Here is a 13,625-nt window from a genome sequence, read left to right on the forward strand (position 1 = left end):
TTGTTGCGCCCGTAATATGGGTCAGATCGGCGCAATTTGTTTTAAATGTATGGCTCACTCACGGGAACATGGGTATCCGAACAGATGCAGGACTCTACTAATGATTAGCCCAGTGTAAATGCAGATAGGCAACCCCATGCTTCAGCCTATTTATTTATAGCCACTATGCTGCATTAGTGGGGCTACAGGTGATAATGCTTATTGCTAATAGCATACCTGACAATATCGACTTAAGGTTAGAGGGTAGAGGTTGGTCCCCCTCCTATGTTATAATATTTTTTTACAAATACTTTAACCCAAAACCAATTGCTCCTTTGGCCGCCTCTCCTTCCAGTTCTCTGCTGCCAATGACTGGAACGAACTACAAAAATCTCTGAGGCTGGAAACACTCATCTCCCTCACTAGCTTTAAGCACCAGCTGTCAGAGCAGCTCACAGATTACTGTACCTGTACATAGCCCACCTATAATTTAGCCCAAACAACTACCTCTTCCCCTACTGTATTTATTTATTTATTTTGCTCATTTGCACCAGTATTTCTATTTTGCACATTCTTCCACCGCAAATCAACTATTCCAGTGTTTTACTTGCTATATTGTATTTACTTCGCCACCATGGCCTTTTTTTTGCCTTTACCTCCCTTCTCACCTCATTTGCTCACATTGTATATAGACGTATTTTTCTATTGTATTATTGACTGTATGTTTGTTTTACTCCATGTGTAACTCTGTTGTTGTATCTGTCGAACTGCTTTGCTTTATCTTGGCCAGGTCGCAATTGTAAATGAGAACTTGTTCTCAACTTGCCTACCTGGTTAAATAAAGGTGAAAAAAATAAATAATAATAATAATATGTTCTTTAGCTCGATTCTGGAGGTGGACATTATATTTTAGATCGTCGGCATTTCCGTCATTTTGGAGTAGAATGTCCTTTTAAAAAGTCACCAGAACTGAGCTATAGCACGTTAAAACAGTTTGTTATTAATTTGGGGTTCTTAAAATAGAATGTAATTACTTATCTTCCTCTTGACCCCCCCCCCCCCCCCCTCTCTCTCCAGGAGAAGGACCCTCTGAGAATTATTCCATTGAAGGAGGTCCACAAAGTTCAGGAGTGCAAACAGAGGTACTGCACAACTCTCTTGTCATGGTTGAAGGAAGCCTCTACATCCACATATATTGCATGTAACTTTAATTTTGATCACTGTTTATATTTGTATTTCCAGTGACATCATGATGAGGGATAATCTCTTTGAGGTTGTCACCACTTCTAGGACCTTTTACATTCAGGTGAGAAGAGATTAAACATATTTATTTTTTCATATGTCTAGATTAATATTAAGAAATATCCCACTCAGTATATGTATTTCTCTCACCTCTGACTTTCCCCCTTTACATTCTGCCCCTTTTGTCCCCTGTCTCCTCTCTCCCTGCAGGCTGACAGTCCAGAGGAGATGCACAGCTGGATCAAGGCTGTCTCTGGGGCCATCGTAGCCCTGCGGGGACCTGGGAGATCTGCAGCCACAGTACGTAACCACCCACCACGTCACTGGGATTATAGGGCTACTGCATGCCCTCTGGCTCTTCAGTCTCCCGTCTGTCTGGTCCTTAGTAGAAACACACTGATCTGTTCTCTATTTGTGTCACGTGTTCATGGCAGCCCAACACACACAAACAGTGAGGATGCAGGGAGGAGTGTAAATTATGTGTCACTTTCTGTACTCACTACAGAGGGTAGAGGTTGGTCCCCCTTCTACTGTAGGTGTTAGCCCCCCTGGCATAGTATGGGTAGTGCAGTCGCCACATCTCCTCTTTTCTCTTCCACTCCCTCTCTTTTCCCCCTGTACTGTGGGCAAGCCTGGCCCTTCCCAACCTGCTCTAATCCAGCTGTCCACTGTGTTGTTGCAGATGCGGCAAGCCAGACGGCTGTCGAACCCCTGTATACAGAGGTATACGGCCCGAATCGGGGAGTGCAGCACGTATGTCAGCTCCTGTTCCCCAAAGCTCCTTCTCTGTACTGTTGTTTTTCACTAACCTTTGGTCTTTGATGTCATGGAGTGGACTGGAGAGTCACCACTCTGCCTCCCTAAAAACCAAACTGTAAATGACCTCCCTGTGTGGGCTCTAACCTCTCCACCCCGCTGCCCATTCTGTAACTCCAACTCAGACCTTCTCTCCTCTACCTATGCTTCTTTGCTTTTCCTGTCATCCTGTTCATGCTCTACCTCAGCTCTGGGGTTAGTCCCATAAACTCATTCCCTTGACTTAATGTAGCTTAAAGGGATACTGCGAAATTTAGAGTCCGATGAACTTGTTGATACATTTTTAGATCTCTGTGTGCTGTGTTAGGGACATCAGTGGTAGTTTCGCAATGCTACCGTACCTGTAGACTTTGTCATTACAACTAATGCTAGTTAGCATTGGCTCACAATGCTAACTAGCATTGCTAACAGCACGCAGAGACATAAACATGGTATCCAAGAGTTCATGTGACTCTGAGTAAGTAGAACCAGTCTCCCAGTATCCCTTTAACTTCCCTGGACCTCTGCAGCTAGTCACGGTCTCCCATTCACTTCCACACCCACTCATCCCCCTCTTAACCGCTGGTAGCCTAGCGGTTTAGAGCATTGGGCCAGTAATCGAAAGGTCGCTAGGAGCCGACTAGGTGAAAGATTTGTCTTTGCCCTTGAGCAAGGCACCTTAACCCTAATTGCTCCTGTAAGTTGCTCTAATTGTCCAAGGGGTGTATATTGGAGCCAGCCATGATTTGAATCTTACCTTAGTGTGCACTTGTTCACTTCCCCTGATGGATTTAAAAGTAAAGGACAATATGGTGGAAACACCCAATTCTTTTTAAATGCGTCGTAGGGAGGGAGTGTATGAATGCACACTTCATGAGAATTGGGACGCTACCTCGCTAAGATGTGCTGCAGTGCTGTGTAAAAAATGTTGTACAGACCTGTTTCCTGTTTATGTCTATATCACTTCATATGTGCTCTCACACTCTCCTTGTCTCTCTTTCTCTCTCTGTGTCTCTGCAGTCTCCTGCAGCTGTATACCTGTCTTAGACGTCTCACATCCTGCCTGTCACTAGTTCTACTTCCTGTCCGCTGCCTGTATTTCTGTTTACTCTCTCACACCGTCGACTTGCATAACCCCAGTTAACTTCAAACTTTATTTATAAAATGAGAATTAACTTTATCTTTGGGAGCTAAACCACAATCATGTTCACATAAATAACTGTTTTAGCTGTTTATGTTTGTGTTGTGTATGTTGTGTATGATGACATCCACTGTATATGTACACTTGGAAGCTCATGAACTAACCGACCTAGCATACCTGAAGAATCACGTAGCCCTTTGTTTGCTCTCACACAGGCCGTTATGGTGTAGGTGTTTCTGTTGAATGGTCTGCTTCAAGTCATGTAATTAAACTGCTCTTTCAGTACCAGTCAAAAGTTTGGACACACCTATTCATTCCAGGGTTTTTCTTTATTTTTACTATTTTCTACATTGTAGAATAATAGTGAAGACATCAAAAGTATAAAATAACACACATGGAATCATGTAGTAACCAACAAAGTGTTAAACAAATCCAAATATATTTTCTTTTTGAGATTCTTCAAAGTAGCAACCCTAGAATTTCTTTCCTCCTTAATGCATTTGAGCCAATCAGTTTTGTTGTGAGAAGGTTGGGGTGGTATACAGAAGACAACCCTATTTTGTAAAAGACCAAGTCCATATTATGGAACAAACAGCTCAAATAAGCAAAGAGAAACAACAGTCCGTTACTTTTAGACATGAAGTTTAGTCAATCTGGAAAATGTCAAGAACTTTGAAGTTTCTTCAAGTGCAGTCGCAAAAATCATCAAGCACTATGATGAAACGCTCTCATGAGGACCACCACAGGAAAGGAAGACCCAGAGTTACCTCTGCTGCAGGTAGGTACCTCTAAATGCTTCACAGAGTTCAAGTAACAGACACATCTCAACATCAACTGTTCAGAGGAGACTGTGTGAATCAGTCCTTCATGGTCTAATTGTTGCAAAGAAACCACTACTAAAGGACACCAATAAGAAGAGACTTGCTTGGGCCTAGAAACATGAGCAATGGACGTTAGACCGGTGGAAATCTGTCCTTTGGTTTGACATGTCCAAATTTGAGATTTTTGGTTCCGACCTCTATGTCTTTGTGAGACGCAGAGTAGGTGATGATCTCCGCATGTGTGGTTCCCACCATGAAGCATGGAGGAGGTGGTGTGGGGGTGTTTTGCTGGTGACACTGTCAGTGATTTATTTAGAATTCAAGGCACGCTTAACCAGCATGGTAACCACAGCATTCTGCAGCAATACGCCATCCCATCTGGTTTGGGCATAGTGGGACTATCATTTGTTTTTCAATAGGACAAGGACCCAACACACCTCCAGGCTGTGTAAGGGCTATTTGACCAAGAAGGAGAGTGCTGCGTCAGATGACCTGGCCTCCACAATCACCTAACCTCAACCCAATTGAGATGGTTTAGGATGAGTTGGACCGCAGATTGAAGGAAAAGCAGCCAACAAGTGCTCAGCATATGTGGGAACTCCTTCAAGACTGTTGGAGAAGCATTCCAGGTGAAGCTGTTTGAGAGAATTCCAAGAGTGTGCAAAGCTGCCATCAAGGCAAAGGGTGGCTATTTGAAGAATATGAAATATAAAATATATTTAATTGTTTAACACGTTCTTTGGTTACTACATGATTCCATATGTTATTTCGTAGATTTGATGTCTTCACTATTATTCTACAATGTAGAAAATAGTAAAGGAAAACCCTGGAATGAGTAGGTGTGTCCAAACTTTCGGTTGGTACTGCACATTTTTACATGTTCTCTTTCTGGCTGCATGTTTGAATTAATGGTACAGAATTATGATGACTTTGATGTTTTACATATCATTTTGAACTGATTGGGGGGGATTTGAAATGCCAGGATTGGCAATCGGGCGTTCTTTTAATACCATGAGGTTGTACATTTCCCAGGACATTGACATACCTGATATTGGCAGAAAGCTTAAATTCTTGTTAATCTAACTGCACTGTCCAATTTACAGTAGCTATTACAGTGAAATAATACCATGCCATTGTTTGAGGAGAGTGCACAATTTTGAACATAAAGTTAATAATAAAGAAATTAAGCACATGGGCAGTCTTGATACAATTTTTTAAACAGAAATTAAATGGTTCATTGGATCAGTCTAGAACATGATCTTTTACCAGATCTATTGTGTTATTCTCCTACATTCCTTTCACATTTCCACAAACTTCAGTGTTTCCTTTCAAATGGTACCAAGAATTTGCATATCCTTGCTTCAGGGCCTGACCTACAGGCAGTTAGATTTGGGTATGTCATTTTAGGCGAAAATGTAAAATATATATTTTTTTAAAGGGGCAGATCCGTAACAACACCACCAACTGGCCACTGACATGGTCTTTCTTTATTCCTCACCCCCTCTTGTTTTTACAGAGAGTGAAATGACAGTGAAATACTAACTTTTAAAAAACAAGCACTACTGCTACTACTACTGCTTGCACTACCACCGTCACAGCTTTACCAGCACTTCTACTGTCTGCTACTAGTACCACCGCTGCTGCATCAGCCGCTACACCACAAGTCTGCCACTGACTATTCACAACTGTTTTCCAAATTAGATTTTCGTCACCACCCTTGGTGCCTGTCTGACTGTGATTCTGTGGGACACACCCCTCTGTCCTCTCTCAGCAGGAGCACTGTGGCTGTTCCTCCTCTTCCACATTCTACAGCAGCCACCCGGGGCCCCCCGTCCCTCGCTCGCCCATATCTGCAGTGCCACCCTACCCAGAGTGCCCTGCTGTCGCGGGCGGCGCACGCCCGGAGCCTGGCGTGGGACAGCGAGCATTTCATGAGCCTCCTGCCACGACCCAGCCACGCCCGACTGTCACTGCAGGAGACACGCCTGTCCAAGTGACTGCTGCCACCACACTTGAGTCGCCATGGAGACGGTGCAGCACCTTTGAGGGCTACCCACCAGAACCCCCTCCTTGACTTGGACCCTACCGACCTGCCAGTCAGTGAAGTCTGACCCCTACCAACAAACTAGGAGATGATGTGTGACAACAGTGATAATGGAGGAAATGAGGAGTGCTTTTGAATAACCGAGAGAAGCAGAACCAGGGGGTTGCTGGTCTCCTCCACCAAACTGACCAGAAGTCATCTGGATAGAAATGGCAGAAAGCAGGAACTGGACTCCATGCCAAAGTGAATGACTGTATAATATGTCTGACCTCCATCCATCTCTTTACCTAACCCAACTAGTCAACCCTGGTCAGATATTAGAGTTGAAAGTCACTCAGGGACAGAGGGGTTGCATTCTCTCCCGGTGTTTCATTGTTAGTCATCTGCTCAGTTCAAGTTGAGGCCTGTGTACACATGCATAAAGTCATGCAATCAGGTGTGTGGGGAGGGTGGGATTCACACTGAGCTCTATGCCAAAGATACGCCATTTGCCATTTTCTCCCACCTCAGATCAAACGTTAATGTTCGCCTACACATTTAGATTTAAAATGCAATGAAGAGTTTTACCTGCAACTCCTGACTACACACAAAGATTAATTCAACAATTTGTGTGCTAGTGAGTGTATATTTTAAGGGAGCAAGCTATATTGTCTGAGGGAATAGTTGTCAAGCTACAGACATAATCATGCCTGGTCATTTCATACATTCACTGTTGTTCTTATTGAACGTTGTCTTTATTGTTTTACTTTACTGTATGGTGTATGACCCAAATTATTCTCAGACATTTTCATCATTTGATTTTACAATCCCACTCAAGATCCACACCATAGTATTACAGTTAGAACGTTTTTGGCACACACTGTGGACTGGTACGAGAGGACTGTGCAGCTCCAAAGCAAGCCATGTGGGTCATTCCACCAATTTGGTGCCTTTTTGAGAAGTATAAAGTGGTAAAAAAATAATAAAAAAATCACCTTAATTAGGATTCTGTCATAAAGAGCACATTTTCAACTTTAGCAAGTCTTTATTCAGATACAAAAAAATCAAATTTATTGAATTCTTTGTGTTGTCTATATTAAAGGCTACTTCATTTAATATAACAGACTTAAATGTGTTGTTGGTGCACAATTTTTACTTAACATATCAAAGGGAAGCAAAAGGCACTCATTTCGTGCAACGATCCACGGATGTTTGCCTAATCCTGCAGGGTACTGTTTTGGGGTTATCTTCGGACTTGTACCAATAGGAGCTTAGTGGGGGAGTGAGTTGAGCGACAGAGTGAGGTGGCTTCAGTACGGGACCAAAGTCAACAGTAGTCACTACTAGGGAAGGGATGGCCAGAGTGTCTTGCAGAGATGATGTTTAAATAAATACTGGTCACCAAACCTGCCTGACCTCAGACCTGTATACTGTACAGTGGCTTCAACCATTTTAATGACTGCTGTCCTATTTGTTGAGTTATGACAATGACAGCTGCTGTTTTGTGCGTGTGATAACATTGGTTTTCTTCAACAGTTTGTATGGGATGGTTTTATTTTATGTTGTAAAATGATGTGGTAAGATGTATATTTCCGTTTGAACTTCCCTGTGCCTGTATTGCCAGGTAGTGGAGGTTAACCCAACAATACTACTCAAAGGTCTTATTTCAATAGCTCTCAGTAGTGGTTTTGCAAAACCATATAGCTGCTAAAGTGCCATAAATTCTATAAAAATAAAATGTTGTTCTAATCCTTTTTGTCTTGTTTACTAGATTTGAATTGTGTTGCTATTTATTACGTGGATGACTTGAAAGAAATACTTTGATAATGTTCATGTGTTGATTCATGTGTTGATTTAATTAAGAAATGGTTCAACTGCTCTTACGTAGCCTCACACTTAATTGTATGACCACTCTGCCCCCTGGTGGTGAAATGTACACGGTTAACTTTCTTCCCAGGATAGAAATGCCACTACATTTGACTCCCTCCTATACAGACTGAACTTTGGTAATGATGGTCAGTCAGCATTATTTGTGTGTCCAATCATTGACCTGTCAAGTCTGAACAGGGTGTGGTGGTATGAGTTGTTTAGTTGAATGGAGGCTCACAGTGACCAATGATGATGCCATACGGTTGCTTGTGGAAAACAGAAACGACTACATCTGGATTGACTCAGGGCCAGTAAGAAGTGGGTGAGGTAGCCCAGTCTGTTTATGCTTTTATTGGCCTGCAACAGTGACTTTTGTTGGGCTTCTGAGAGACTCCAATCGGAGTCCATGCTTCAACATTGTTTTGATCACATGGACTGGGATATGTTCCGGGTACCCTCAGAGAATAACATTGACGTTTACACGGACACGGTGACTTGGGTTCGTCGGGAAGTGTATAGGGGCTGTTGTTCCCACGGTGTCTATTAAAACCCAACCAAACCAGAAATGGTGGATAGATGGCAGCATTCGCGCAAAACTGAAAGCGCAAACCACCACATTTAACCATGGCAAGGTGACTGGGAATATGGTTGAATACAAACAGTGTAGTTATTCCCTCCGTAAGGCAATCAAACAGGCAAAACATCAGTAGAGAGACAAAGTGGAGTAGCAATTCAACTCAGAACTGAGAAGTCTCGGACTTCAGTGAGTCAAGATAACTGGGAACTCGGGGGGAAAAACTAGCTCAGACTGAGAAAACAAGTTTTGAACAGTCATCCAACTCGGAATTGTAAATCGGGAACTTGGGCATCTTTCTAGATCAATGATGTCACCATGATTCAACCTTTTTTCAGAGTTCCCAGTTGTCTTGAAAGCACCATAAATCCAGAGAATGCCAGACGTTGATGACAAAATGTACCCAAGAAGGACCGCCAGGAAGGACCGCCGCTCCACCTTCCGTTTCAAGTGAGCACAGCACAACAAGGTGGCTCCAAAAATGTCTTATATGCTGCTGCATAAATGATGTAATATGCCAGGGAGATATGTATACTGTAGCTAAGAAAGTAATACTAAGTGTATGTTGTGTAGTAAGCTGTTATTAGCCCATGTGCCTCACCCTAATAATTTGGTCTATTTTCCCCTCTTAATTTCGCCTGCTGTTCTAACTTTGTGGTGTACATGTAGCCTATAACCTGTTTTAGAGAAATGTAATCATCGAATATTGTAAGAGCTTTCATTGTCTGCTTTATTTATCCCATGGTTCTGACTTGGTGTACAGGGAGAACACCCATGTTCTGAATTCGCTGTACATTTCAAAAGTGCTGAACAAATAGTTATATTGACTACGTCCATCCTAACTTGCTCATTAATGTCTTAATCGAAATTACCGATTGCTTCTTATTCGCTTGTTGTCCCCGTATGCCATAGTTTGTACATTTCAATTGTCAGTAGAAACCAACATTTGTTTAAGCAAGTCAGCCAAATCAGATATGTTTTTTTTAAAGGCAATAAATGAGGATGAATGAACTGTTTCGCTGCCAGACAAGACGCTGCTGATAGCCAGCTGTAGCAGTGGTAAGGTGTTGGGACTGCTGTTGGGACAGCTTTCCAGTTTGTGGGCACTGTTTGTCACCGTTATAGTGTAATAATGTATTGTTTAGTGTTGTGTTGTGTAGTGTAGTGGCCTTGCATGCCACATATACAGTGCCTTGCGAAAGTATTCGGCCCCCTTGAACTTTGCGACCTTTAGCCACATTTCAGGCTTCAAACATAAAGATATAAAACTGTATTTTTTTGTGAAGAATCAACAACAAGTGGGACACAATCATGAAGTGGAACGACATTTATTGGATATTTCAAACTTTATTAACAAATCAAAAACTTTAAAATTGGGCGTGCAAAATTATTCAGCCCCCTTAAGTTAATACTTTGTAGCGCCACCTTTTGCTGCGATTACAGCTGTAAGTCGCTTGGGGTATGTCTCTATCAGTTTTGCACATCGAGAGACTGACATTATTTCCCATTCCTCCTTGCAAAACAGCTCGAGCTCAGTGAGGTTGGATGGAGAGCATTTGTGAACAGCAGTTTTCAGTTCTTTCCACAGATTCTCGATTGGATTCAGGTCTGGACTTTGACTTGGCCATTCTAACACCTGGATATGTTTATTTTTGAACCATTCCATTGTAGATTTTGCTTTATGTTTTGGATCATTGTCTTGTTGGAAGACAAATCTCTGTCCCAGTCTCAGGTCTTTTGCAGACTCCATCAGGTTTTCTTCCAGAATGGTCCTGTATTTGGCTCCATCCATCTTCCCATCAATTTTAACCATCTTCCCTGTCCCTGCTGAAGAAAAGCAGGCCCAAACCATGATGCTGCCACCACCATGTTTGACAGTGGGGATGGTGTGTTCAGGGTGATGAGCTGTGTTGCTTTTATGCCAAACATAACGTTTTGCATTGTTGCCAAAAAGTTCAATTTTGGTTTAATCTGACCAGAGCACCTTCTTCCACATGTTTGGTGTGTCTCCCAGGTGGCTTGTGGCAAACTTTAAACGACACTTTTTATGGATATCTTTAAGAAATGGCTTTCTTCTTGCCACTCTTCCATAAAGGCCAGATTTGTGCAATATACGACTGATTGTTGTCCTATGGACAGAGTCTCCCACCTCAGCTGTAGATCTCTGCAGTTCATCCAGAGTGATCATGGGCCTCTTGGCTGCATCTCTGATCAGTTCTCCTTGTATGAGCTGAAAGTTTAGAGGGACGGCCAGATCTTGGTAGATTTGCAGTGGTCTGATACTCCTTCCATTTCAATATTATCGCTTGCACAGTGCTCCTTGGGATGTTTAACGCTTGGGAAATCTTTTTGTAACCAAATCCGCCTTTATACTTCTTCACTACAGTATCTCGGATCTGCGTGGTGTGTTCCTTGTTCTTCATGATGCTCTCTGCGCTTTTAACGGACCTCTGAGACTATCACAGTGCAGGTGCATTTATACGGAGACTTGATTGCACACAGGTGGATTGTATTTATCATCATTAGTCAGTTAGGTCAACATTGGATCATTCAGAGATCCTCACTGAACTTCTGGAGAGAGTTTGCTGCACTGAAAGTAAAGGGGCTGAATAATTTTGCACGCCCATTTTTTCAGTTTTTGATTTGTTAAAAAAGTTGGAAATATCCAATAAATGTCGTTCCACTTCATGATTGTGTCCCACTTGTTGTTGATTCTTCACAAAAAAATACAGTTTTATATCTTTATGTTTGAAGCCTGAAATGTGGCAAAAGGTCGCAAAGTTCAAGGGGGCCGAATACTTTCGCAAGGCACTGTATATATATTTTTTCCCCCAACAAGATTTATATGCTAAAATCGCCACTGTTGGCAGGGACAACAGACATTCACGGATTACAAAGGGGAAAAAACACCATCTTGCTCCCAGACAAGCTAAACGCCTTCGCCCGCTTTGAGGATAAACACAGTGCCACCGATATGGTCCACTCCCAAGGACTGTGGGCTCTCGTTCTCCGTGGCTGAGGTGAGTAAGACATTTAAGCGTGTTAACCTTCACAAGTCTGCCAGCCCAGACAGCGTCTTTAACCGCATCCTCAGAGCATGCGCAGACCAGCTGGCTGGAGTGTTTATGGACATATCCCAATCTGCTGTCCCCACTTGCTTCAAGATGTCCACCATTGTTCCTGTACCCAAGAAAGAAAAGGTAACGGAACTAAATGACTATCGCCCCATAGCACTCACTTCTGTCATCATGAAGTGCTTTGAGAGGCTAGTTACGGATCATATCACCTCTACCTTACCTGACACCCTAGACACACTTCAATTTGCTTACCGCGCCAATAGATCCACAGACAATGCAATCGACATTGCATTGCACACTGTCATGGACTTCCTGACGGGCTCGCCCAAGTGGTGAAGGTAGGAAACAACACCTCCACTTCGCTGATCCTCAACACAGAGGCCCCACAAAGGTGTTTGTTCAGCCCCATCCTGTACTCCCTGTTCACCCATGACTGCCTGGCCACGCACGCCTCCAACTCAAGTTTGCAGACGACACAACAGTAGTATGCCTGATTACCAACAATGACGAGAAAGCCTACATGGTAATGGCCCTGGAGGAGTGGTGCCAGGAAAATAACCTCAATGTAAACAAAACGAAGGAGCTGATCGTTGACTTCAGGAAACAGCAGAGGGAGACTGCTCCTATCCACATCGACGGCCGCAGTAGAGAATGTGGAAAGCTTCAAGTTCCTCGGCGTACACATCACTGACGATCTGAAATGGTCTATCCACACAGACAGTGTGGTGAAGAAGGCGCAACAGCGCCTCTTCAACTTCAGGAGGCTGAATAAATGTGGCTTGGCCCCTAAGACCCTCAGAAACTTTTACAGATGCACAACCGAGAGCTTATTGTCGGGCTGTATCACTGCCTGGTACGGCAACTGCACTGCTCGCAAACACAGGGCTCTCCAGAGGGTGGTGCGGTCTTCCCAAAGCATCACTGTGGGTACACTGCCTGCCCTCCAGGATACCTACAGCACCCGATGTCACAGGAAGGCCAAAAAGATTATCAAAGACATCAACCACCCGAGCCACGGCCTGTTCACCCCGCTATCATCCAGAAGGTGAGGTCAGTACAAGTGCATCAAAGCAGGGCCGTCAGACTGTTAAATAGCCATCACTAGCAGGCTACCACCCGGGTTACGCAACCCTGCACCTTAGGCTGCTGCTCTATATACATAGACATGGAATCACCTGTCACTTTAGTAATGGAACACTAGTCACTTTAATAATGTTTACATACTGATTTACTCATCTCATATGTATACACTATTCTATTCTACTGTATTTTAATCAATGCCCCTTATAACATCTGCTAAATATGTGCATTTGACCAATAAAATTTGATTTGACTAATATAGTGGCTGTTTGGCCCTAGAGAGACCTCTGCATGTGCTCATTCGGAATCATACAGCTCACATCAACAATGGGTCCAAGTTAGCAAGACAAATCTCGTCTTCTTTAACTTATTAGGGTGTAACCTAAAGCAGGTTGTTTTCATCTGAATATGTTTTAATGGGTTGATGTTGACCTTAAAGGTTGCCATGTTATTTTCACAACATAATATTGTCCTCCAAAGCTATACATTCAAATGGGAAATGTTTATAACACCAAACTTCATGAACTCCAGTGTCACTATTGTTCCACATACCCTCACCCTTTCAATGCAAGACAAAGTGAAAACCATTATGAAAACAGGACCCTCTCCATCCCTGTGCTTTCCTCACTAAGTACCCCTTTGGTTATGGGAGGAGCATGTTAGACAAACCCCATAGCACCACAAGGGGCCTTAGGCAACCTCCATCTCAATGCCTGGGCCCTGAGTATTGGTCCAACCACCTCATTAAACCATAGTCATTAAAATATCCCTGGCCCATAACCAATCATAGTTTATGGCAGTGATTCATTGGTCCACTGTTTACTGGATCTTTTACAGCCCACCACAGGCATCCAACTTGACAGAGATTTGTTGTTCGCTACACTACAGTATATAAGCCACGAGCTATAACATTGGAATACATGCTTTTCATGCTACAAATTGGCCAATATTTCTTCTAATGAGAGCAATTTGTTTAGTCTTTAATTTGTACAACTTCAGAAAACAGTTTAAGCTTTCTGTTAGA

The 13,625-nt window shown here is 43.0% G+C and overlaps 1 protein-coding gene across 8 annotated transcripts in view; it reads left to right on the forward strand.

The window, feature by feature from the left end:
• The window catches only part of LOC109889979 (pleckstrin homology domain-containing family A member 1), a 33,002-nt gene extending 25,252 nt beyond the window's left edge, over nt 1-7,750 (forward strand). For 2 of the 8 annotated variants that reach the window (XM_031823613.1, XM_020481882.2), the window contains exons 9-13: nt 1,057-1,121; nt 1,222-1,285; nt 1,432-1,521; nt 1,904-1,974; nt 5,750-7,750. In XM_031823613.1, coding sequence (XP_031679473.1) covers nt 1,057-1,121; nt 1,222-1,285; nt 1,432-1,521; nt 1,904-1,974; nt 5,750-5,975 — 516 coding nt within the window. In that variant the 3' untranslated portion in view covers nt 5,976-7,750. Of the gene's footprint in view, nt 1-1,056; nt 1,122-1,221; nt 1,286-1,431; nt 1,522-1,903; nt 1,975-3,036 lie in introns of all 8 variants that reach the window. The other 6 variants (XM_031823614.1, XM_020481883.2, XM_020481880.2 and 3 more) reach the window with 4 other exon arrangements.
• The last annotated feature ends 5,875 nt before the right edge of the window (nt 7,751-13,625 follow it).

The sequence above is a fragment of the Oncorhynchus kisutch genome, linkage group LG4 (assembly GCF_002021735.2).
Source record: "Oncorhynchus kisutch isolate 150728-3 linkage group LG4, Okis_V2, whole genome shotgun sequence".
NCBI lineage: Eukaryota > Metazoa > Chordata > Actinopteri > Salmoniformes > Salmonidae > Oncorhynchus > Oncorhynchus kisutch.